The sequence below is a fragment of the Magallana gigas genome, chromosome 2, assembly GCF_963853765.1.
Source record: "Magallana gigas chromosome 2, xbMagGiga1.1, whole genome shotgun sequence".
NCBI lineage: Eukaryota > Metazoa > Mollusca > Bivalvia > Ostreida > Ostreidae > Magallana > Magallana gigas.
The window spans coordinates 36,615,630-36,642,433 of NC_088854.1; the positions used below are offsets into that span (position 1 = coordinate 36,615,630).

Below are 26,804 nucleotides of genomic sequence, written 5' to 3' on the forward strand. Positions count from 1 at the left end.
TGCAAGGCTATTTTTGAAGTAGGAATATTTTGGATTTTCCTTATATTAGCATACAAAATGCAATTGAATAATGCCATAGTTTTAGTTTCAATTGAAACTTGATACTAAATATCCAAATAAAAAGAATATATCATATAATATTTAATACGATCGTGTAATTCCTTATTTGTAATTAGATAGGATGTAAATAGAAAATAGTAGAAGATAGGTCGCGTCTGACCTTCAAGGGTTTAATCCCTCACACTAATTCACAATTCTTGTATTAAATGCCCTCGCACTTCTCTGTTAAGTCTGTATAAATGATTGCGGATTTGCGAGTTTAGGACGGATTAATAACTAGCTGCTCAGCCCTCAGATGGGTTTTAACAAAACAAAAAAACAAAATGGATTCCTGGTTGTTGATACTTTCACTCCTCGCTGTGCTAGGTAATGTTAAGATATCAAATTCTGTTTTATTTTGTCATTCACACTCAAATTAAAATCATTATATCAGATAACAAAGACGGATTTATAAAGGATGGCCCATTTTACCAAAGTAATTGTGTTGCTTTATATTCATCAGATGGAGGACAAAGCTGCTCCTATCCACAGTACATCCAGAATACCACTTGGCTGGACAGCACCAAGGGTCGCGTGGTGTACGGGGACCAAACCATGACAGGCTGGGCCTTCTACGCCTTCTCTCAGCTAATCTCAGACTGGGAGTGCTTCCTTAAAGATGACCACTTCATTGTCTCAAGGTATATAATTTGACTACGAGCTTCTCTTTTACTAAAGATAGTTACGCTATTTTTATACATGTGATCAACTGGGTAATTTTGCTGAATCCTATAACGTTCAATTATGGAGAAGTGGCCCGGGGGGGGGGGGGGGGGGGTAGGGGGGGGGGGGCGCTGCCCGAGTTGAAACATTAATATTTCTTTTAAATAATAGACTGTGCACAGCCTATTTTGTGTTACACTGTAACATTTAAATATATTTTGTAACCAGTAAATGGTCCAAACCGAACGACACACAGCAACAAAGCAATATGCCCTTTCTTCTTCGAAGAGGGCATAAAAAATAAATCAATAAATAAAGCGTCGGAGAGAAATTTTTTGCGTGAATATGTTGGTGTTTTTTGGTGTTTTTTTTTTGCTTGGATTTTTCCGCATGATAGACTCAAGCAAAATTGACCAATGAGAAATCATCTTTGTTTGTGCTTCGACGTAAAATCACCCGCTTGAATTCCGTTTTTTTGTTCATAATAATCGGGCTTTTCCGTAAAAAAAAGGAAAAATGAAAAAAAAATTATATCAGTGTAGCACTGCATTGTATCAATCGCTCTTTGTCTTTCCGAAATATATGTGATATACTCTGGAAAGATATTCTTGTTTATGTTTTTAGCTTGCCGGAATTATCGAGAAAGATGGTATTTTGGTGATTGTAAGGAAACCTAGTTGATCTCTACAATCTTAGCCTTATATGAGAATTCGGATAATATCTATTTTTTTCGAAATTGGCATCGAACTCTCTAACTATAGTAGTTTTCCCAGAGGACCGTTAAGTCGGACATACCAGAAATATAGACTAACGTAATTGCTTGCACTCGAAAGCGCTAGATAAAAATTGTCCTAGCCTTTAGTGATATATCTAAAATAAATAGCTGCATGTCGCAAGTAAACACTTTTTCCTTTCACATTTTCATCGAAAGAAAAGTTTATGTTTTTATGATGCGTGCAAATGGTACGTAAGATACTAATACACATGTATAATTATGTGTATGTTCATATTTCTGTTAGGTCAACTACAACAATTAAAGTATTTGGAGCGGAGGTGCATGCCTATCTCTGTCAGAAGCCGAGTTTGATTGGGGAGAACGCCATTTATTACTACACAATGACAGGTATAAAAAATAAAAAATCAAAGAACATTGAAAAACTGTCATTATAATAAAATAATACATACAGTTGACTGTATAACTAACACTTTGATAAGTATTTAATATAGAGACAAGTGAAAAGCTGTGAATGTGACAGCAAACCGGGTTTTCTTTTATGTGAACTGTATTCATAATCCATGTCAACTCATATCCAGTGAAATGGTGTACCCTATATGCAACATTTTGCCGAAAAATGACAAAGTTCAAAAGCTGGTATTTTTTTCATAAATTATCAAAAATCAAAATCCTAGCAATATGCACACCTCTGATATATGTACAATTGATCTGCAAAAGAACGACTTCATATCTTGAAAACTGTAGGAGGAGTTATCCGTACAATGAGGGTACCCTATATGTAATATTTTGCCAAAAATGACTAAGTTCAAAAGCTGGTATTTTTTTTTCATAAATTATCGGAAATCAAAATCAGCAATATGCACACCTCTGATATATGTACAATTGATCTGCAAAAGAACAACTTCCTATCTTGAAAACTGTAGGAGGAGTTATCCGTACAATGAGGGTACCCTATATGCAATATTTTGCCAAAAAATGACAAAGTTCTAAAGCTGGTATTTTTTTCATAAATTATCAGAAATCAAAATCCTAGCAATATGCACACCTCTGATATATGTACAATTGATCTGCAAAAGAACAACTTCATATCTTGAAAACTGTAGGAGGAGTTATCCGTACAATGAGGGTACCCAATATGCAATATTTTGCCAAAAAATGACTAAGTTCAAAAGCTGGTATTTTTTTCATCAATTATCGGAAATCAAAATCCTAGCAATATGCACACCTCTGATATATGTACAATTGATCTTCAAAAGAACCACTTCCTATCTTTAAAACTGTAGGAGGAGTTATCCGTACAATGAGGGTACCCTTTTGGCAGCCGCCCGCCTGCCCGCCATTTTCCCCATTTTAATAACCGGATTTTTCCTTCGGAAAACCCGGTTAAAAATCTAATGCCCCATTGGTAAATCAAAGAAAAAAGAACTTATTTTTATTAATTTTGAGTGACTCTGTACGTTTGATATAATTACATTACATCTGAACAAAAGATGAGGAAGAAAATGCTGGGAAAGAAAGGGTTCACGTGACTGCAGCGGACATCAGTGGAGTTTGTACCGTGTGTAATCCTGCTTCTTCCCCGACCGATGAGGAGTTCCGAGTTCTGGTCAAAGAAGGTAATAAAACCCATAAAAACACGCGACCAGCTCATTCATCCATGTGCACATCGTTTTCCACATAAAATCATAGCATTTGATCCTCTTACATTTTTATAGCCCCATTCTCCCATTTTTATCATTTGCTTTACACTAACTTGTGAGTCTCAGATGTACATAGAATTATTTGGAAATATTGGATGAATTATGCTTCTCTTAGACAATAGCTGCAGGTCTGTTGCTCCTGGTCTGAAAATATTCGGATGGACGACCTGGTTGTTACTAATTATCTATTGAGAGAAAAAGAGTGAAAATATAGTCAAACATAGAAAAAATAAAGATTAGAATAGAGATTTGACGTCCGAAAATACAACAAATACAAATTACATGTTTTACAGATACAATTTTATGACCTTAGTGTTTAAACAAAAGTATGAGCAGCAACTGTTCTTGGACGATGGAGTTGAGTAGTTAAAAACTTTCAGTATATGCCTCATAGTAAACGTATCGCTATACAATCGAAGGTAGAGGTGACAGTCAGTAGAAAGCCTGCCGATCATTTATCGTTGTATGAATGAAACAAATTGAACTATAAATTGAAGCAAGGCATGATCAAGTAAAAGAAGGAAGGGTGGTTGATTTAATGATCCACACAATCATCTTCAAACTCACAGTTTACTTATTGTCGTTGTAAAAATAAGTCCACTTGTGCTCTAGCAAATCAATTTGAATTCTGCATTGTATAATTGTAATAGTATTAAAGTTTAATTCATCAACCTCTTCTTGATATGACATAAAGAACATTTAATTACGTTAATTTTGTTATCATGTTAGATCACGGGTCTTCTATGTACTTTACACCTCTTTATGTAGATTTCACATTACTTATTCAACGGATTAACTTATCAATTCATTGGTATTTTACATTTTCCAAAATCTATAAGAAAGATCATCAAAGCTGTGGACATAAAATTAGACAAACGATACTATGTTACCGTTGACATATTGTGGCAAAAATAACCAGAAAGGATTGTAATAAAAAAAATAATGAAACTTTTCAGTACAAGTAAATTTTATGAATAACTAAGCACTATTTGTAGAAGGTTTCACAATGTCTGTGTTTCCAGGGAGCAGCGATATGCCTGCATTGTCCGTATCTCCAGTTGTCGGGTGCAATCCTTGTGTCCTGCAGTGCGATATACCGGGATCTCCGCCTGTACCGACCACGACAAGTCACAGTCCAATCAAAGACGTTGTTGAAATAACACACAAAAAGCCAACAATAAAAGCAGCGGACACGGATGGTGATGGCCAATTAAAACACAAGTCAAATGCTGGACTTGTCGTAGGCATTGTCATTGCAGTTTTAGCGTTATTGTCTGTTGGTATTGGTGCTGTAGTTTGGTACTTCCGGTTTAGAAAGTAAATAAATGTAAAAAAAATTGTACACGTCTCTTTGTCTGAGCTTACAATTATATGATACATGTACATTTGTCAAAACTAACAAATTCAGAAGATGAGACTGTCACTCAGCCAACTGAATGGTACTGGAAAGGTGGGTGAATCATTCTATCATCTTCACGTTACTTACAGTCACTACTTTGTTGGCTGTACGGCAGAGTTTTATCTTGTAAAATGTTTAATGATTCAGGTATGGTAATTAATACTTCTAGCAAGAAAAAGCGACTTATGGTAAGGAATATCGACTCGCTAACGTTCTACCTTATGAAAAAGGTGATATTATATGAAATTAGCTCCGTAGCGAGAAGATGCATAAACTATGGATTTTGTTTAATCACTTTACATCTAAAAGCATTCTCCTTTGGTCTTGATCATACTTAATTAAACTTTACATGGATGATAAACAAATTGTTTTTACTATCAATAGTGACAAAGTCGAGATCAAACTCTGATGTATCATCATAGACATTTTTTGCAATTTGAGACAATTTGTCGTCAGTTTAAAGTTACACACGTACATCAGCAATATTTACCAAAAGCCTTCCCAGTAAACATAGGCAACGCAAAACCTAAAGTACAAGGTACTTTAGAATTCATTGCAAATCATTCCTTGCACTGAAGGCGGGCATCAATTTAGATTTTTCTTTGTCTGAATCTTTTTCTAAAAGACTGTTAATATCTCATTGCCTAACTAACGGGAAATCCGAATTTATTGAAGTTTGAATAATGAACCTGATCACGAAGGTCCGTACGTGAGTGACGCCAGGGTCTATACACGAACAAAATTAAGGCCAAGGTGGCACGCGCCAAGTTATGAAAGCGTTTCAAGGCTGTTAAAAAGTCATGAAAAATGCACATCATTAACCCAAGAGTAAAAGTGACGATGCAACAATGTATACCTATGGTTTTTGTCTCCAAGAATAATCTGAACATTATGTATCATTAAAGCGTTATTATCATAATTGTTTTATCATAATAAGACATTTTAATATGTCATAAGAATAAATATTATATTCCAATTATTGTATCTGTATATAGTTGCTGTCAGTAAATTCGTTTTTAGGACCACCATGTGAACTAGTTTTGTGTGCTATCCTGCGTATAAATAAAAGGCATTATTATTATTATATTATGAATTTTGTTACAATTTATATTACTTATAACTTATTTTTATCTTTTATCACACAGTGTACGTGTACTGGACTATACACTGTATTGTGTTTTTGTGCCAATAACATTTTGCAAAACATTTCAAGGTTTATATATACTTTTGAGTAAAAACAACAATCAAAACGAATTCCGTGTACAAAAACCCTCCGAGAATATTGTTTTAGATTGAAGAACAGGAATTGAAAAAGAAAGTTTACGATTATTTAACAAAATATTTTAAAACACGTGAAAAGCTGTCAATGTGACGGCAAACCGGGTTTTCTTATTTGTGAACTGTATCCATAATCCATGTCAATCCTGAATTGATAAACACTACCTACCGTATCCAGTGAAATGGAGTACCCTATATGCAATATTTTGCCAACAAATGATCAAGTTCAAAACCTGGTATTTTTTCATAAATTATGAGAAATCAAAATTCTAGCAATATGCACACCTCTGATATATGTACAATTGATCTGCAAAAGAACAACTTCATATCTTGAAAACTGTAGGAGGAGTTATCCGTACAATGAGGGTACCCAATATGCAATATTTTGCCAAAAAATGACTAAGTTCAAAAGCTGGTATTTTTTTCATCAATTATCGGAAATCAAAATCCTAGCAATATGCACACATCTGATATATGTACAATTGATCTTCAAAAGAACCACTTCCTATCTTTAAAACTGTAGGAGGAGTTATCCGTACAATAAGGGTACCCTTTTGGCAGCCGCCCGCCTGCCCGCCATTTTCCCCATTTTAATAACCGGATTTTTCCTTCGGAAAACCCGGTTAAAAATCTAATGCCCCATTGGTAAATCAAAGAAAAAAGAACTTATTTTTATTAATTTTGAGTGACTCTGTACGTTTGATATAATTACATTACATCTGAACAAAAGATGAGGAAGAAAATGCTGGGAAAGAAAGGGTTCACGTGACTGCAGCGGACATCAGTGGAGTTTGTACCGTGTGTAATCCTGCTTCTTCCCCGACCGATGAGGAGTTCCGAGTTCTGGTCAAAGAAGGTAATAAAACCCATAAAAACACGCGACCAGCTCATTCATCCATGTGCACATCGTTTTCCACATAAAATCATAGCATTTGATCCTCTTACATTTTTATAGCCCCATTCTCCCATTTTTATCATTTGCTTTACACTAACTTGTGAGTCTCAGATGTACATAGAATTATTTGGAAATATTGGATGAATTATGCTTCTCTTAGACAATAGCTGCAGGTCTGTTGCTCCTGGTCTGAAAATATTCGGATGGACGACCTGGTTGTTACTAATTATCTATTGAGAGAAAAAGAGTGAAAATATAGTCAAACATAGAAAAAATAAAGATTAGAATAGAGATTTGACGTCCGAAAATACAACAAATACAAATTACATGTTTTACAGATACAATTTTATGACCTTAGTGTTTAAACAAAAGTATGAGCAGCAACTGTTCTTGGACGATGGAGTTGAGTAGTTAAAAACTTTCAGTATATGCCTCATAGTAAACGTATCGCTATACAATCGAAGGTAGAGGTGACAGTCAGTAGAAAGCCTGCCGATCATTTATCGTTGTATGAATGAAACAAATTGAACTATAAATTGAAGCAAGGCATGATCAAGTAAAAGAAGGAAGGGTGGTTGATTTAATGATCCACACAATCATCTTCAAACTCACAGTTTACTTATTGTCGTTGTAAAAATAAGTCCACTTGTGCTCTAGCAAATCAATTTGAATTCTGCATTGTATAATTGTAATAGTATTAAAGTTTAATTCATCAACCTCTTCTTGATATGACATAAAGAACATTTAATTACGTTAATTTTGTTATCATGTTAGATCACGGGTCTTCTATGTACTTTACACCTCTTTATGTAGATTTCACATTACTTATTCAACGGATTAACTTATCAATTCATTGGTATTTTACATTTTCCAAAATCTATAAGAAAGATCATCAAAGCTGTGGACATAAAATTAGACAAACGATACTATGTTACCGTTGACATATTGTGGCAAAAATAACCAGAAAGGATTGTAATAAAAAAAATAATGAAACTTTTCAGTACAAGTAAATTTTATGAATAACTAAGCACTTTTGTAGAAGGTTTCACAATGTCTGTGTTTCCAGGGAGCAGCGATATGCCTGCATTGTCCGTATCTCCAGTTGTCGGGTGCAATCCTTGTGTCCTGCAGTGCGATATACCGGGATCTCCGCCTGTACCGACCACGACAAGTCACAGTCCAATCAAAGACGTTGTTGAAATAACACACAAAAAGCCAACAATAAAAGCAGCGGACACGGATGGTGATGGCCAATTAAAACACAAGTCAAATGCTGGACTTGTCGTAGGCATTGTCATTGCAGTTTTAGCGTTATTGTCTGTTGGTATTGGTGCTGTAGTTTGGTACTTCCGGTTTAGAAAGTAAATAAATGTAAAAAAAATTGTACACGTCTCTTTGTCTGAGCTTACAATTATATGATACATGTACATTTGTCAAAACTAACAAATTCAGAAGATGAGACTGTCACTCAGCCAACTGAATGGTACTGGAAAGGTGGGTGAATCATTCTATCATCTTCACGTTACTTACAGTCACTACTTTGTTGGCTGTACGGCAGAGTTTTATCTTGTAAAATGTTTAATGATTCAGGTATGGTAATTAATACTTCTAGCAAGAAAAAGCGACTTATGGTAAGGAATATCGACTCGCTAACGTTCTACCTTATGAAAAAGGTGATATTATATGAAATTAGCTCCGTAGCGAGAAGATGCATAAACTATGGATTTTGTTTAATCACTTTACATCTAAAAGCATTCTCCTTTGGTCTTGATCATACTTAATTAAACTTTACATGGATGATAAACAAATTGTTTTTACTATCAATAGTGACAAAGTCGAGATCAAACTCTGATGTATCATCATAGACATTTTTTGCAATTTGAGACAATTTGTCGTCAGTTTAAAGTTACACACGTACATCAGCAATATTTACCAAAAGCCTTCCCAGTAAACATAGGCAACGCAAAACCTAAAGTACAAGGTACTTTAGAATTCATTGCAAATCATTCCTTGCACTGAAGGCGGGCATCAATTTAGATTTTTCTTTGTCTGAATCTTTTTCTAAAAGACTGTTAATATCTCATTGCCTAACTAACGGGAAATCCGAATTTATTGAAGTTTGAATAATGAACCTGATCACGAAGGTCCGTACGTGAGTGACGCCAGGGTCTATACACGAACAAAATTAAGGCCAAGGTGGCACGCGCCAAGTTATGAAAGCGTTTCAAGGCTGTTAAAAAGTCATGAAAAATGCACATCATTAACCCAAGAGTAAAAGTGACGATGCAACAATGTATACCTATGGTTTTTGTCTCCAAGAATAATCTGAACATTATGTATCATTAAAGCGTTATTATCATAATTGTTTTATCATAATAAGACATTTTAATATGTCATAAGAATAAATATTATATTCCAATTATTGTATCTGTATATAGTTGCTGTCAGTAAATTCGTTTTTAGGACCACCATGTGAACTAGTTTTGTGTGCTATCCTGCGTATAAATAAAAGGCATTATTATTATTATATTATGAATTTTGTTACAATTTATATTACTTATAACTTATTTTTATCTTTTATCACACAGTGTACGTGTACTGGACTATACACTGTATTGTGTTTTTGTGCCAATAACATTTTGCAAAACATTTCAAGGTTTATATATACTTTTGAGTAAAAACAACAATCAAAACGAATTCCGTGTACAAAAACCCTCCGAGAATATTGTTTTAGATTGAAGAACAGGAATTGAAAAAGAAAGTTTACGATTATTTAACAAAATATTTTAAAACACGTGAAAAGCTGTCAATGTGACGGCAAACAGGGTTTTCTTATTTGTGAACTGTATCCATAATCCATGTCAATCCTGAATTGATAAACACTACCTACCGTATCCAGTGAAATGGAGTACCCTATATGCAATATTTTGCCAACAAATGATCAAGTTCAAAACCTGGTATTTTTTCATAAATTATGAGAAATCAAAATTCTAGCAATATGCACACCTCTGATATATGTACAATTGATCTGCAAAAGAACAACTTCATATCTTGAAAACTGTAGGAGGAGTTATCCGTACAATGAGGGTACCCAATATGCAATATTTTGCCAAAAAATGACTAAGTTCAAAAGCTGGTATTTTTTTCATCAATTATCGGAAATCAAAATCCTAGCAATATGCACACATCTGATATATGTACAATTGATCTTCAAAAGAACCACTTCCTATCTTTAAAACTGTAGGAGGAGTTATCCGTACAATGAGGGTACCCTTTTGGCAGCCGCCCGCCTGCCCGCCATTTTCCCCATTTTAATAACCGGATTTTTCCTTCGGAAAACCCGGTTAAAAATCTAATGCCCCATTGGTAAATCAAAGAAAAAAGAACTTATTTTTATTAATTTTGAGTGACTCTGTACGTTTGATATAATTACATTACATCTGAACAAAAGATGAGGAAGAAAATGCTGGGAAAGAAAGGGTTCACGTGACTGCAGCGGACATCAGTGGAGTTTGTACCGTGTGTAATCCTGCTTCTTCCCCGACCGATGAGGAGTTCCGAGTTCTGGTCAAAGAAGGTAATAAAACCCATAAAAACACGCGACCAGCTCATTCATCCATGTGCACATCGTTTTCCACATAAAATCATAGCATTTGATCCTCTTACATTTTTATAGCCCCATTCTCCCATTTTTATCATTTGCTTTACACTAACTTGTGAGTCTCAGATGTACATAGAATTATTTGGAAATATTGGATGAATTATGCTTCTCTTAGACAATAGCTGCAGGTCTGTTGCTCCTGGTCTGAAAATATTCGGATGGACGACCTGGTTGTTACTAATTATCTATTGAGAGAAAAAGAGTGAAAATATAGTCAAACATAGAAAAAATAAAGATTAGAATAGAGATTTGACGTCCGAAAATACAACAAATACAAATTACATGTTTTACAGATACAATTTTATGACCTTAGTGTTTAAACAAAAGTATGAGCAGCAACTGTTCTTGGACGATGGAGTTGAGTAGTTAAAAACTTTCAGTATATGCCTCATAGTAAACGTATCGCTATACAATCGAAGGTAGAGGTGACAGTCAGTAGAAAGCCTGCCGATCATTTATCGTTGTATGAATGAAACAAATTGAACTATAAATTGAAGCAAGGCATGATCAAGTAAAAGAAGGAAGGGTGGTTGATTTAATGATCCACACAATCATCTTCAAACTCACAGTTTACTTATTGTCGTTGTAAAAATAAGTCCACTTGTGCTCTAGCAAATCAATTTGAATTCTGCATTGTATAATTGTAATAGTATTAAAGTTTAATTCATCAACCTCTTCTTGATATGACATAAAGAACATTTAATTACGTTAATTTTGTTATCATGTTAGATCACGGGTCTTCTATGTACTTTACACCTCTTTATGTAGATTTCACATTACTTATTCAACGGATTAACTTATCAATTCATTGGTATTTTACATTTTCCAAAATCTATAAGAAAGATCATCAAAGCTGTGGACATAAAATTAGACAAACGATACTATGTTACCGTTGACATATTGTGGCAAAAATAACCAGAAAGGATTGTAATAAAAAAAATAATGAAACTTTTCAGTACAAGTAAATTTTATGAATAACTAAGCACTATTTGTAGAAGGTTTCACAATGTCTGTGTTTCCAGGGAGCAGCGATATGCCTGCATTGTCCGTATCTCCAGTTGTCGGGTGCAATCCTTGTGTCCTGCAGTGCGATATACCGGGATCTCCGCCTGTACCGACCACGACAAGTCACAGTCCAATCAAAGACGTTGTTGAAATAACACACAAAAAGCCAACAATAAAAGCAGCGGACACGGATGGTGATGGCCAATTAAAACACAAGTCAAATGCTGGACTTGTCGTAGGCATTGTCATTGCAGTTTTAGCGTTATTGTCTGTTGGTATTGGTGCTGTAGTTTGGTACTTCCGGTTTAGAAAGTAAATAAATGTAAAAAAAATTGTACACGTCTCTTTGTCTGAGCTTACAATTATATGATACATGTACATTTGTCAAAACTAACAAATTCAGAAGATGAGACTGTCACTCAGCCAACTGAATGGTACTGGAAAGGTGGGTGAATCATTCTATCATCTTCACGTTACTTACAGTCACTACTTTGTTGGCTGTACGGCAGAGTTTTATCTTGTAAAATGTTTAATGATTCAGGTATGGTAATTAATACTTCTAGCAAGAAAAAGCGACTTATGGTAAGGAATATCGACTCGCTAACGTTCTACCTTATGAAAAAGGTGATATTATATGAAATTAGCTCCGTAGCGAGAAGATGCATAAACTATGGATTTTGTTTAATCACTTTACATCTAAAAGCATTCTCCTTTGGTCTTGATCATACTTAATTAAACTTTACATGGATGATAAACAAATTGTTTTTACTATCAATAGTGACAAAGTCGAGATCAAACTCTGATGTATCATCATAGACATTTTTTGCAATTTGAGACAATTTGTCGTCAGTTTAAAGTTACACACGAACATCAGCAATATTTACCAAAAGCCTTCCCAGTAAACATAGGCAACGCAAAACCTAAAGTACAAGGTACTTTAGAATTCATTGCAAATCATTCCTTGCACTGAAGGCGGGCATCAATTTAGATTTTTCTTTGTCTGAATCTTTTTCTAAAAGACTGTTAATATCTCATTGCCTAACTAACGGGAAATCCGAATTTATTGAAGTTTGAATAATGAACCTGATCACGAAGGTCCGTACGTGAGTGACGCCAGGGTCTATACACGAACAAAATTAAGGCCAAGGTGGCACGCGCCAAGTTATGAAAGCGTTTCAAGGCTGTTAAAAAGTCATGAAAAATGCACATCATTAACCCAAGAGTAAAAGTGACGATGCAACAATGTATACCTATGGTTTTTGTCTCCAAGAATAATCTGAACATTATGTATCATTAAAGCGTTATTATCATAATTGTTTTATCATAATAAGACATTTTAATATGTCATAAGAATAAATATTATATTCCAATTATTGTATCTGTATATAGTTGCTGTCAGTAAATTCGTTTTTAGGACCACCATGTGAACTAGTTTTGTGTGCTATCCTGCGTATAAATAAAAGGCATTATTATTATTATATTATGAATTTTGTTACAATTTATATTACTTATAACTTATTTTTATCTTTTATCACACAGTGTACGTGTACTGGACTATACACTGTATTGTGTTTTTGTGCCAATAACATTTTGCAAAACATTTCAAGGTTTATATATACTTTTGAGTAAAAACAACAATCAAAACGAATTCCGTGTACAAAAACCCTCCGAGAATATTGTTTTAGATTGAAGAACAGGAATTGAAAAAGAAAGTTTACGATTATTTAACAAAATATTTTAAAACACGTGAAAAGCTGTCAATGTGACGGCAAACCGGGTTTTCTTATTTGTGAACTGTATCCATAATCCATGTCAATCCTGAATTGATAAACACTACCTACCGTATCCAGTGAAATGGAGTACCCTATATGCAATATTTTGCCAACAAATGATCAAGTTCAAAACCTGGTATTTTTTCATAAATTATGAGAAATCAAAATTCTAGCAATATGCACACCTCTGATATATGTACAATTAATCTGCAAAAGAACAACCTCCTATCTTGAAAACTGTAGGAGGAGTTATCCGTACAATGAGGATACCCTTTTGGCAGCCGCCCGCCCGCCATTTTTACCATTTCAATAACCGGATTTTCCGTTGGATAACCCGGTTAAAAAATGCAATTACTTCAATGGAAGAAATATTGAAAAATTGTGCAGGTGTTTTGAGAAATTTCAGTGTCAGGTCTTCCCGAGATATCTGTTTTCATTATTTTCAGTTTTTTCTTGAAAAATGTACATACTGTATTCAACAGAAAATTCGTGGACGTATTCCCTGCTATCGATTTCAATTGTTTCTCGCTAAATGGAAAATTGACAAATTCTGATGGAAATAAATACCTTAGAAAAAGTTAATTGGTAATTGTGAAAACCAAGGCATCTCTCAGCACCATATATATTTGTTTTGCCAGGTAGTTTAAGGATATCACTGTATGACATAAATTCAAGTATTGTATCGGCATCATTTACCACTCGTAAGCAACTCTTATTACAATAGTTTTCTTGAACGTTTCAAGAAAATTCATTAGAAGATAATGCAGAGTGATATTTTTTTTCAGATATTGTACCCAGTCGTTTCTTACATGTAGCATAATCTATAAATAAATTCTTCATAAGTCACATGTCATCGCACATTCTTTTTAATATAAATGCATTATAGAGATTTGAACAATGGAATGAGAAAAATAAAGCAAAATGATGTTTTTAAAAAAGCTAATGATAACGAAAAGGTCTCAGAGGAGGCTGGTGGCGTGAATGTGGTTGATTTTATGGTTACTTTCTTCCGGCCAGTCTTGTTTTTCTGCGTTGGATAAGATCTGTCAAAACATGAACAGACTAAAATAAAATAGAATTAAATGTAGGCAAAATCAATAAGCAGCCTTGGACTTTGTATTACGTCTCCTCAGAACAATGAGTAAAGAATGAGTAAATAACCAACAAATTAAATCAATCATTAAAGCTTGAGAACACGTTTGAAGTTCTAACCCCTCCAGGCACTTTCGGACTCATTCCATTGCTCCGTTCCTCAACAGGGTATCCAAAATGGCCACAGTACATGTTTGTTGTGTCATTTCCGAGCATCAGAAACCCCTTAAGAAAAATAATAATATACATATACTTAGTCTACTATGACATATCAATAGAAAAATTGCTTCATTATTTCCAAGTGGTCATAAAATGTATTGAAATAATCTTAGAAAAAAACCCTCGAAATAACAGCATATACAATTATACATATAGCTGACATGAGAGCACAAAAGTATTTGGTCACCATATTGGTATCGATCGCTCCCTAGCTGCCATTAGGGTAAATTCATGTATACCGGTCAAGAAACTTTACGGTCGGTTACATTCCGTTTGCATGGACTTCTAAATGCATGAACTACAACTGTAGTAACAAAATAATGGAAACAATAATCAATTAAATTAAACAATTATATTGTTTGGAAGAATTTCCAAGGTTTCCCTATTATCTTGCACACAATACGTTTTGCTTCTCTTAAAGAAAGCATAACGTCTACATCCTGGCCGCACTACATCCGACACAGAACATAACTGACAGTAGATTCAAGAAACAACGTAGCACCGTTTTTATATATCTACAATAACACTCCGTTTAAATTTTCTAAAATTCATGATATCACTACACGACCTGCTACTGTACATTGTGTTGTTTGCGCATGTGCGATAATGTAATAGTACGACACAGGAAAATGGTATACAACAGGAGTTCGAGTTTTTATCAATATAACAAAAAAAATTGACTTTACTGACTGAACCATGAGTAACCGTAAGAATAGCGAACAGGAATGCAACGCGGCACACTGTGCATCAACAAAGTCAATTCAAACAAATGTTCTGTGACATCTGTTAAAAAGTTCCATGATATGTAAAGAGATCATCTTGTATTTCAGAATCGGCACTGGGATGAGATTATCATTTTGAAGCAGTGAAAATCCAAACATCAATTAATGTGTTAATTGTCTGAATCTGCAGCATCCCTACATTCGTATGCAAATCTTCATAATGTAAATAAAATTGTTTAGCACTCAAACTTTATTGGGTGACTTGGTTTAACATTACCATTACAAAAAAAAATTATACACTGGCTCACTAACAATGTTAAGTCCATGAGAGGGCACTTGTTTATACTGAATGTCATTCATGGTGTCTACACTTGTATCAATGTCTTCCCCACTAACACAGAAACTCTTTAACATTGTCTGTTTCTTGTAATTTAGTTTACGTAGTGTTCTACTTTTTATGCCGCACTTGCCAACTAATCTTAACACAGATTCTTTAATTCGCTTGTTGACTCTGTATGTTGGTACCAGCAAGATACCGAATCTTCCCTTTATCATAACATAGATGTTTCTAGCTCCTCTGCTTCTTCTGCTTGTTTCTGTACTATATCCCTTGCCCTCTTCTCAATCTCTTGTCCATTATCCAGTATGCTAATTTTGTTTGACAATTTATTTTCCATTTATCAAATTTTAGAAAAGGCTCTTCACAGACATCAAAACAAATCAGTTTGGTGAATGACTGCGCCTATTATTGTGGTGATTTTGTTAGGTCATTGATGATTTTCTTGATCTTAAAGTACAAGAAATCGATATGATCCAACACGAAACTTGAAGAAAAAAGTCCTTGTGTATGTTGACAATGAATGGTATATTTCCAATTTCATTTACAAAGTCATTAATATTCCAAGATGCTCTAAACAGTGCGGAATTCAGCAATATTTCTCAGATTTTAAAGACCTGACAAACCTCCTTCAATTTCAAGAGTTTGGTCTTTGTAGGAGAAATGGGTGGGTATATCAGCAAAAGATTGCAAGCTTGATGGATGTTTTTAATGAACTTGATTCCTCTGAAATATTATTACTTGAAGATTGTAATAAAGGTGGTCTTTGGCTACAAGAAAGTAAGTCACCTTTAGAATTCCTTAATTGTCTTTCATGAAATTCATAAACTACACGCAGATTCGAATGATTAGTGCTTGCTGCCTTTTGTAAAGTTAAGGAGTTAAAGACGCGTAAACCACATTATGACACGGCTCGTCCAATCGCAACATCAATTTGTCCATGGGCAGAATACGAATAACAGTCGACTGTAATGTGGTGCAATGTTTGTCCCAGAGCACAGTGTACAGTTAGTGCAAACGCTAAAATCAGATGAATCTGTGTACGACTGGCTTAATTATTCTGTTGTCTACTCTCATATACTAGTACTTCAAATGTGGTCTCGGATACTGTGACTAAGTTGCCGTTAAGGTTACCTTCTGTGTGCTTCCCTTCTCTGAATGATGAACAGTCCCTGTCATCCCATTAAACAACCCTTCTTTACCAAAATTACTTGTGTGCCTTCCTCAAGTAGCAGGATTTCAAGAACAACACATTTAAGCACTTAATATTGGACTAGCTGGTAACTAGGAAAATAACTTGTTCATCCTTTCATGAACTGCATCATACAAGGAAGAGAAGAGAAAAAAAATTGAGGAGAACAACGAGAAAGAAAATAAAGAGAATGAACGTCCCTGTTCTGACACAGAGCCAGAGTGGGACACATAGAAAGTTACAGATTCTTCAATGTTGGAAAGCTCATCGTGTCAACAGAGTGATCATTTAAGGACAGAGTCATTACCCTTGATGAAGAAGGTCACAAGAATCTTGAACTTTGTGGCAAAATATGATCTACCAGAAGAATTTGTAGTCTTGCTAAAGTCTCAATTACAAAAATTGTAACAAGGAGTTGGAAATACACCAAAGAAGGTGAGACTCTAAAGTTATTAGTCGTCTCCGTCTCACCTTGTACATACGCTCGCCTCAAGCGTATGAGGATCTGAGAAAGTCCAACTTTCTTCAACTTCAAAGGGCCTCAAAGGTTTGCCAAATAAATTTTCTCAATGTTTTTGGCATCAATTATCCTCCTTAATTTATAAGATGATAAAGGAACTTTTTTGAACGGTATATGACATTTTCTCAAAGACATGCAGTTATCTACCTTATACATAAAAAAGGAAGAAATTACCGACCAAACTAATACAGACTGCAAAATCAAAGCATTCATTTTTGCACGTAAATTACAAACCTTTATTTCAAAGCTAACAGCTAATACATGTATTAAAGGCCGATATATAGGTATAAATGCACGTTTTATTTGGGATAAATCTGAATATTGTGAAAATTTTAACAAAGAGTGGATCCTGTTATTTTTAGACTTTGAAAAAGCTTTTGATTCAGTAGAACGGAATTTTTTTATTGAAAACACGAAAAATTGGACTTTTAGGGAAAACTCTTTAAAATGGATGAACATTTTTTATCAAGGTCCAATATTTAGATAAAAGAATCTACAGAAGGATTTAAAAAGCATGCAAAATGAAAAGGGGAAGAAGACAGGGCTGTCAAATATCTTTTTTTATTGCCGAAATTTTATTTTAATAATAAAGAAAAATAATAATCAACAAAAGATTTCTAAAATCAGTTTATAAAGAAGAAATTTCAAATACCAACCATGCAATCAAAATACAACTGTACAAGGAACTTGATATTCTTAAAAAGCGATTGAGAAAATATTTATATGTATAAAATTGTTTTACTACAAGACAAAAAGAATTTGGAATTTTATTACAAATTGTTAAATTATTTACTTTCAAATAATTATTTTGTAAGTAAGATTAATAAAAGTTGTGATTATATGTGTAAAATATGTACAGAAAAAGTTGAACATTCACATCACTTTATTTTTTAGTTTGTGTTAATGTACAACATACATGGATATTAGTGAGCAATATTTTTGGTTTTGATTTTAAATGGAAACACTTAGTTCTTGGTTTTTTACTCTATTAGAAATGAAACCACTGCCATATATAATTTACTTTTGTTGCATTGCAAAACCAAGAATTATTAATTATCCAAGAGTAAAAAATATATTGTTTTGTAACATTTACTTTTGTAAATAAATATCTGGGGAAAAACTTTCTTCAACTTCCTTCTAAATGATAATTACAATGCTACAAAAACTCTGTCAAGCAGACTCCCAGTTTTAATGAAGCAAACAACATGGATGAAGAAAGAAATATAGAAACAAAACATTTCAGAATTCGGTTGCCATGGAGGCAAAGTCATCGATGAAATGACTATTCAAGATGACTTGATTATAACAAAATCTGGTGATACCAAGAATATGGTGAGATACTTTCATATTTACACTACCGGCAGTATCAACATCATTTCTAACGGACAGAGGAAAGTTCAGCTAACAACTCATGCTCTCCAGTTCATCTTCCATGGATTTACTGTCTCCAGGTACTGATATATTATAATTAAAAGGTATGTGTAGGCAATCAATATCTACTGTTTAAAGATTTAATTATATATCAAAGAACCGGAATGAATTTATAAAGTATGAAAAATAATATAGAGAAATGCAGCAGATTAAGAGAATTCATATTTTTTTCATTTATTAAAAGTCTTACTTTATTTTGGAAGAAAATGAGTTTTGATATACAATGTACATGTACAATATTCATTCTTTACTATAGGTGGCCAGTTGATTTCTTTGGTGCCAATATGGCTACAGCTCATCAACTGTACACAGCGTTCTAAAAATGTGTAGATCTACTGGGTGACATGAATAGCTGTTGACTATGTCATGGCCGACAGTGCATATACAAATCGCTCATTTGTCACCATGCTTTTCCCACAGAAGCCACAAAACTCTAACTGGATATTTATGGATATTTATTTCAGGGAGCATGGCAAATTCTTCATTCAAGATTTCATGCATGTCTTTAAAAAATCCACAGTAATCTGGAAGCAAGTTAGATATATTTATCGCTATATACGGTAAATACCATTTATCAAAGAATAAACCAAGCGGCATAACTCTAATAATTAAAGTAATCAATATTTTATTCAAGTGCTATAACTCTAAAATAATAAAAGCGGGTACTTAATAGTCATTTATGTAATGATGTCATTATTACATGTGCAATTATCGATTTCTTACCTGCGGTCGATATCGAACAGATGACGGACGTGGGTCGACAGATCAGTAATTCCAAAATACTAGTTTGTATGTATTGTGAATTTGGTATGTATTGTTAAACAGTTTTTAAATTTGATGAGGCGTTGGAAGCAATTTGGGCGTTTCGTTCACTCCACCGAAAGGGATATTTATGAAATTTTCATTTCGTTAATATTTTATCTATAAGACTTCGACTTAAAAAATTTTTTTAAATAAATTAATCATGTGCAAATACAAATATTTTATTATAAACCAATTTAGCTTGTTCTACATAAAACACACACACACACACACACACACACACACACACACACACACACACACATATATATAAATAAAGATCGAATAATTTTTACCTGTAAAATTAAACTTATTATTGGCAAACGTTTTAAGTACGATGTAACGTTCAAATAGGTCGAAATTACCATATGCCTGCAGCCAGAAAAACAACCGCCGCAACTGGGTCAGTCAGAAATAGCGACCGATGATCCTGACAGTAGCAAGGGCAATTGAATCCATGACTTTAGAGACCCATTCTGATGGCAGTGGTCCAGCTTTTCATCTACCACTCTTACTTGGACCACCATCGTCATGGCAGCCCATTCATCTGGTACAATCAATGCTATTGAAAATTGTACCAATGCTTTAAGTAACGACATGCAAATGTTCAGCACGCCAAATTTATTATGTAGCATAAAAGATGCATTTGGTACCCATGTTCAGCGCTGCTGCTAAAATATTCGTAGAAAAGCAAAATGGCGGCGTATTTTTTTTAAAACATTAAATCATAGAAATTAATCACATCTAAACATTTCGCGTGTTTACTAATTTAGGTTTATCTCCCACACAAATCACGTGGATATTCACCAGACCATATGACGTATCATTGTTGTCTTCTGTTATATTTATCACACGATATTTCCAACATAGAGCGAAAGTCAAAAGAAATTAGTACTGAGCTTTAACAAGTGGTTGTAGATTTAAACAGAAGGTACACAGAAACTGTGAAATTTGGAGAATGTTGAATATATCTGAGTCAACAGCTAGATCTATATGGCAAAATATTTGCACGACGAGAAATGTGGAAAATCTGCCCCATTTCGGGAGACCTCCGAAAGTTACCAAAAAGTATAAGCTTTTGCGCTTAGTTAGAGAAAATTGTTGAAGATCATTCCGGGACATATCACATGATTTTAAGACTAGATGTACAGTAAATGTCCATCACACACTGTCCAAAGAATATTGCACCACAATATGGTTTATAGGTAAGTTATTAGGAAGAAAATGGTGGTCGGGGAGGTGAATAGAAGAAAGCGACTTTCGTGGTGTCTGGCAGGGAGAAAATAGTCAGTTTAGAATGAATGGAAGCAAGTGATATGAGAGTGCAAATTGTCACATGGTGTCGAAACTTTATGCAAATCAAATGGAAGAATAAATGCCATAAAAGATCAAGGAATTCTTGAAAACAACCTTTTGTCGGTTTAAGCTCGTCATTTCACTGATGGAATGTATATATTTCAGGACGACAATGCACCTGTGCATCGAGAAAGAATTATCGAAGAAAACAAGCGTGACAATAATATTAGTTTCTTTGACTTTGCTTGCCCATGCTTCAGACCTAAATGTTATAGAGAATATATGGCTTCGTATTACAAGAGAGCTTCGAAGTACTGTCCGAAACATAAGGACCTTTGATGAACTTTTTAACGCCATTAACGAACTGTGGACGTCTTACCAATCCCGATATGGCCAAACGTGTTTTGATTCACATCCAAATGTATTTGTAACAATGAATTTGTTTACATGCACATTTAACGGGTTAAATTACGACATATAGCTCCGATTCAAATGCTCTCGAAATCAAACTATAGACTGGGGTTCTATCCATACTGAGCTTTGGCTTTTTTACGGAGCACTTTCCTCACAAGCCCGCAAATGTCAAAGTTTTCGAAAAAAATCGACCAAAAGCTTTGAATTTATTACCAAGGTTCGTGCAGTGGTGCATACTGTAATTATCACCACGTGTGTCTGAAATGCACCAACAACGATCCTTCTATTTACTGCAGGGTAAACAACTACCAACCCCTTTGCCAAGAGAAAGGAAACACCCCTGCATTCGACCACATACGACAATTCCCATATAGAAGTAAGGTCGTGGGCAGTCAAAGGCCAACACACGACCTATGGGACATGGATCCAACCCTGGTCGAACTTAATGTCTTAAATTCAATGCTTAGTAATTATTCAGATCAAAAATACAGCTTATGAATTACTAAACGGCTTTGAATACGGTTTCAAAATCAAACATAAAAAAGATACTAGAACTTTCTCTGCAGTTTATAACTTGCATATCTACTTTGCATAACTTAGGTTAGGTATTTGTCTCTGGAATCCTTAATAATCATAGTGAATTGATCAGGAAGGGGTCTAAAATGGGAAGAACTTGGAAGATCATATTTCACTACTGCATCAGGAGAATGGCACATTCACTGCTGTGGTAATAGTGTTGGGCTTGTATCACCTAAAAAACGTCAACATTTTATCAAGCATAGTAGCAGAACAGGCAAAATAACGAATAAATAGCTCATCGGGGTTATCTGTTTCTTAAACAAGAGGCCCATGGGCCACATCGCTCACCTGAGGAACAATAGGTATGATAAAGTCAGCTTAATGGAGTCATAATACAAACAATCTGGACAATGTACAATAATACATGTAGATCCTGTATAAATAAAATCCATTTTTCCCCCTTGGAACTCGGATAGCCCTGATTGCTGCCAATATATACAAGAGCAGACTTTAATCACCGCTCCTGCACATATAGAGGGACTCAAAGTTACGCAGGCAGGGATGACCGCACACCTACGCAACTCACAGGTACCAACGTTAAAGCAAGCATAGATAACGCAAGCAGGGATGACCGCACACTTGCGCTAGAAAGGCCAGAACACCAGAAGGGATGACCATACACTAGTGCTCTGCCGCAACCACCACCAAGACAAGCGGGTATGACCGCACACTTGTATTAATGCGATACAGGGCAGGAAGGACCGCACACTCTTTATCGTAGGTTAGAAAAACACGAAGATTAGATTGAGCAGGGATGTCCACACCCTCAATCTCTCCATATCTGTTCAAGTTTAACCCCAAACAGTCGCTCATCGCAATGCAATACACACTGTCTCTATATATGTGCCGGCCTAAAATAATTCATAGTATCTAAAAATTGGAAATCAAAAATAAACAAACTAATCCGGCCTAACCTAAAACTACTTATGCAGAACAACTTATATACATTGAAAATTTATTATTGTATAAAAATAATCATCACAATAATTGGTTAACAGTGGATGCATTAATTAAAATAATCAAGAATCAATAAATCAAGGGCAATAACTCAAAACAGTAATACAAAAAGATTCTAATGAAAAAATAGCTGCCTGCTTCAATTGTATAGTCATATCACATGTTGAGTATTGCAGTTCTCAAAAAGATCCTTTACAATTGTTTATATATGGGATATTTAGCTACATCAAACTCTGAACCTTCTTGTGAGGCCGAAGAATTGTCCTGGAGCCAAAGTCTTAACAATTATAAAGAATCATCTTGCTGATTAGTTTCTGAGAAGAAGATTTTTAAAGATTTACTCTATATATATTCCTATGTAAAACTTTAACACCCCCCCCCCCTATGTGGCCTCACCCTACCCCCAAGGGTCATGATTTTCACAACTTTGAATCTACACTACCTGAGGATACTTCCCACAAGTTTCAGCTTTCCTGGCTGATTAGTTTCTGAGAAGAAGATTTTTAAATATTTACTCTATATATTCCTATGTAAAACTTCGACCCCCCCCCCAATTGTGCCCCACCCTACCCCCAGGGATCATGATTTTCACAACTATGAATCTACACTACCTGAGGATGCTTCCACACAAGTTTCAGCTTTCCTGGCTGATTAGTTTCTGAGAAGAAGATTTTTAAAGATTTACTCTATATATTCCTATGTAAAACTTCGACCCCCCATTGTGGCCCAACCCTACCCCCAGGGGTCATGATTTTCACAACTTTGAATCTACACTACCTGAGGATGCTTCCACACAAATTTCAGCTTTGTTAGCTGATTAGTTTCTGAGAAGAAGATTTTTAAAGATTTACTCTATATATATTCCTATGTAAAACTTCGACACCCCATTGTGGCCCCACCCTACCCCTGGGGGTCATGAATTTCACAACTATGAATCTACACTACCTGAGGATGCTTCCACACAAGTTTCAGCTTTCCTGGCTGTTTAGTTTCTGAGAAGAAGATTTTTAAAGATTTACTCTATATATTCCTATGTAAAACTTCGACCCCCCCATTGTGGCCCCACCCTACCCCCGGGGGTCATGAATTTCACAACTTTGAATCTACACTACCTGAGGATGCTTCCACACAAGTTTCAGCTTTCCTGGCTTTCTGGTTCTTGAGAAGAAGATTTTTGAAAATTTCTCGAAATTTTTCATTAATTTCTAATTATCTCCCCTTGAAAACGGGTGTGGCCCTTAATTTTCACAACTTTGAATCCCCTTTGCCTAAGGATGATTTGTGCCAAGTTTGGTTGAAATTGGCCTAGTAGTTCTTGAGAAGATGTTGAAAATGTGAAAAGTTTACGGACAGACGGACGGACAGACGACGGACAGACAGACAGACGGACGACAGACAAAATGTGATCAGAATAGCTCACTTGAGCTTTCAGCTCAGGTGAGCTAAAAACTCAACGGGGCACTAATACGTCATCAAGATATTGATACCAACCAGTCAAAGTTATTCCAAAATTGTGTTTATTTATCATTACTTTAACTTCATATTTACAAATGTCATTAAAACTGTCCCCAATAAGTCTTTACAACGAAACAAAATGTCTACCCATGCCTTTAATTCGGCGGTATCTGTTTGTGGTTGTCCAAAACTTTATTTAATTTGAACAAAACCTACTGCCCCGTTACACCCTGTTTCAACCTATCTATAAATACCTTATTGATTTTAATAATGCAACTCCCAATTGGATATAATTATGTGTATTGGAGACATTGTGCATATCCAAAGTGTTTGATGAATTAGAAACATAATTGCTATTCGTCATGATTGAACATGACGAAGTGATTTTTCTCGTTGTTACTTGTCTTGAAGTATTGAACTTAATTCATTTCTTGAAATCGTTTTCACTGTTTTTTGTAAATTGTTGCGATGTATTAAAATTGCGTTGCATTAAAAGGCATGACGTCTTGTTCGTCCTTTTCAGTGGCGGATATATTGCGGTACCCGTGTTTCAGGTCCCGCAATCCACTTAAAAGAATTTTGCAACAAGTCATTGCTGGCAACTTCTGTTCACCTTCCAGGGTTGTCAACTATACATGACTCTTTGTTATCATTATATATAATACTAGTAACTAACTAACTAACTGAAAGCGCCAAAGGCATATTGAGGATCAGCGCTTATCCATTTTCATATTATGAAATGTACATACTGAAATACAGAAACTTAATAAAGCCATGACAGAAACTGTCAACTCTATAATGGTTTATTCTTTAAAGATAATTATCTGTACCGTACGCAGTAAAAGTGACGTCACGCAATGGCTTCTCAATAGAACAGATGTGTGGGAAATCGTAGAAAGTGGGTATTGACAGCATTCGATAAGGGTAAGAAAGCAAATATTTGCGGAAAAACAGTTTTATATGACGAGTGATATATATATGAATTAGAGGTGGGTAAACGCGAAATAAGAAATTTCTTCAAAAACGCGTTGCAATTGCGTATTTGTTCGCTTTCCCAACGCAGAGCTCATGGCTTGGACAATCGAGTGATATCATTTGACTTAATTGATTAAAATGCGAAATTACAGCGTGCATAACGTCTCAATCTTATTGTAGATCCCGTCCGCACTACAACCAACACAGTCCATAAGTGACGGTAAATCCAAGAAAGAAACAACGTAGCACCTTTTTAGGTCACTAGAATTACGCAAGGTGACCTATAATTTGTCTTATTCCATCGTCGTGCGTCGTTCGTTAACAATTTTACATTTTTAACTTCTTGAAGACTACAAGGCCAATTGCTACAATTTTTGGTATGAATCGTCTCTATGGTAAAAAAATATATAAACTGTAAAATTCATGGCTCTACCACCTCTAGGGCGCCGTAGGAGGGGCTATATATGCAAAAAAAGCGCCAAATTTTCAAATCTTCTGCTCTATATATTCCTTAACATGTTGGGAAAACGCTAAATGCATAATTATAACGTCCATTAAGTCCTCTACCAATATTATAAAATTAATGGCCCCTTGGTCAGGAGGTTTAGACCCTCGGTGGAGGCCAATACTAGTATAGCCATACAATAAAAGTGTATCAGATCTTATGAAATCTTCTCTACTCCCTTTATATTTGAGAAAAACAAAATGCATGGTTATGATGTCCATGAAATCCTCAAACTAAATTGTGAAACTCATAACCCCTGGCACAAGGGTACAGACCATAGGGCGGGGCCAATATAGCCATAAAGTTAAACTGTATTAGATCTTTAAACATCTTCTTTTCTACTCCCATACATGTTTGTGAAAATCTTACTGCATGGATTTGATGTCCAATCTTCTGCCTATATTGTGAAATTCATGGTTAGAGGCTCTGGTCCTAGGGCCAATATGGCCATATCGTCATCTTGCTTTACCGCATTCACGTATTTCATTCACCCGCATACGTTACATAGGACGAAAAGACTTGCAGAACGCGTCTTGCACAAAAATAATATGACAAACACTGCACTGGTAAGGTATATCCAGTAAAGAAACAAGAGATAGTTCAGGCACACTTATTTCAAGAATCCTCTATAATATCGCTGATGTGCCAACCATACAATGTGGCAGATGAAAAAATATCAATGACCGCATAAATTTTAGTGTTTTGTTGAAACCGATGGAAACGATGTTACGTTGTTACTTTTTTGGATTTACCATCTTTTTATCTTTTATTTATATTTTACGAATATATGCCTACCATTTTAGTTCATGTATTTAGAAGTCCGTGCAATCTGAATGCCTCGATCGGAAAGCAACCGACCGTAACTTTCTCGACTAGTATATCCCATTGGCAGTTAAGGAGCGATCAAAGCTAATATGGCGACCAAATGCTTTAATGAATTCATGCCAGCTTTAATCCCTTTTAAAAGGAATGTGTAGCGATGAACGTAACAATATAAATTGCGGTAGTCGGAGATAAAAGGTAAATAATGCGTTTATATTATTAGTTATCATGGGTAACGCATTTATTTCCTATGTGAAACAAATTTTAAAATTATATTGT

The 26,804-nt window shown here is 34.9% G+C and overlaps 2 protein-coding genes across 2 annotated transcripts in view; one reads left to right on the forward strand and one right to left on the reverse strand.

Moving 5' to 3' along the window:
• The first annotated feature begins 283 nt into the window (after positions 1-283).
• On the forward strand, positions 284-4,552 carry LOC105331120 (uncharacterized). Its single transcript, XM_011433176.4, has 5 exons — positions 284-426; positions 563-740; positions 1,782-1,885; positions 2,989-3,114; positions 4,221-4,552. The coding sequence occupies exons 1-5, from the start codon at positions 384-386 to the stop codon at positions 4,517-4,519; spliced, it is 750 nt and encodes a 249-aa protein (XP_011431478.3). The 5' UTR covers positions 284-383; the 3' UTR covers positions 4,520-4,552.
• A 9,504-nt stretch (positions 4,553-14,056) lies between these two features.
• LOC105331119 (glutamate receptor 2) overlaps positions 14,057-26,804 on the reverse strand; it is a 33,706-nt gene continuing 20,958 nt past the window's right edge. The window contains exons 17-18 of the mRNA XM_011433175.4: positions 14,421-14,525; positions 14,057-14,251 (exon numbers count right to left, since the gene is read on the reverse strand). Coding sequence (XP_011431477.3) covers positions 14,168-14,251; positions 14,421-14,525 — 189 coding nt within the window. The 3' untranslated portion in view covers positions 14,057-14,167. The remainder of the gene's footprint in view (positions 14,252-14,420; positions 14,526-26,804) is intronic.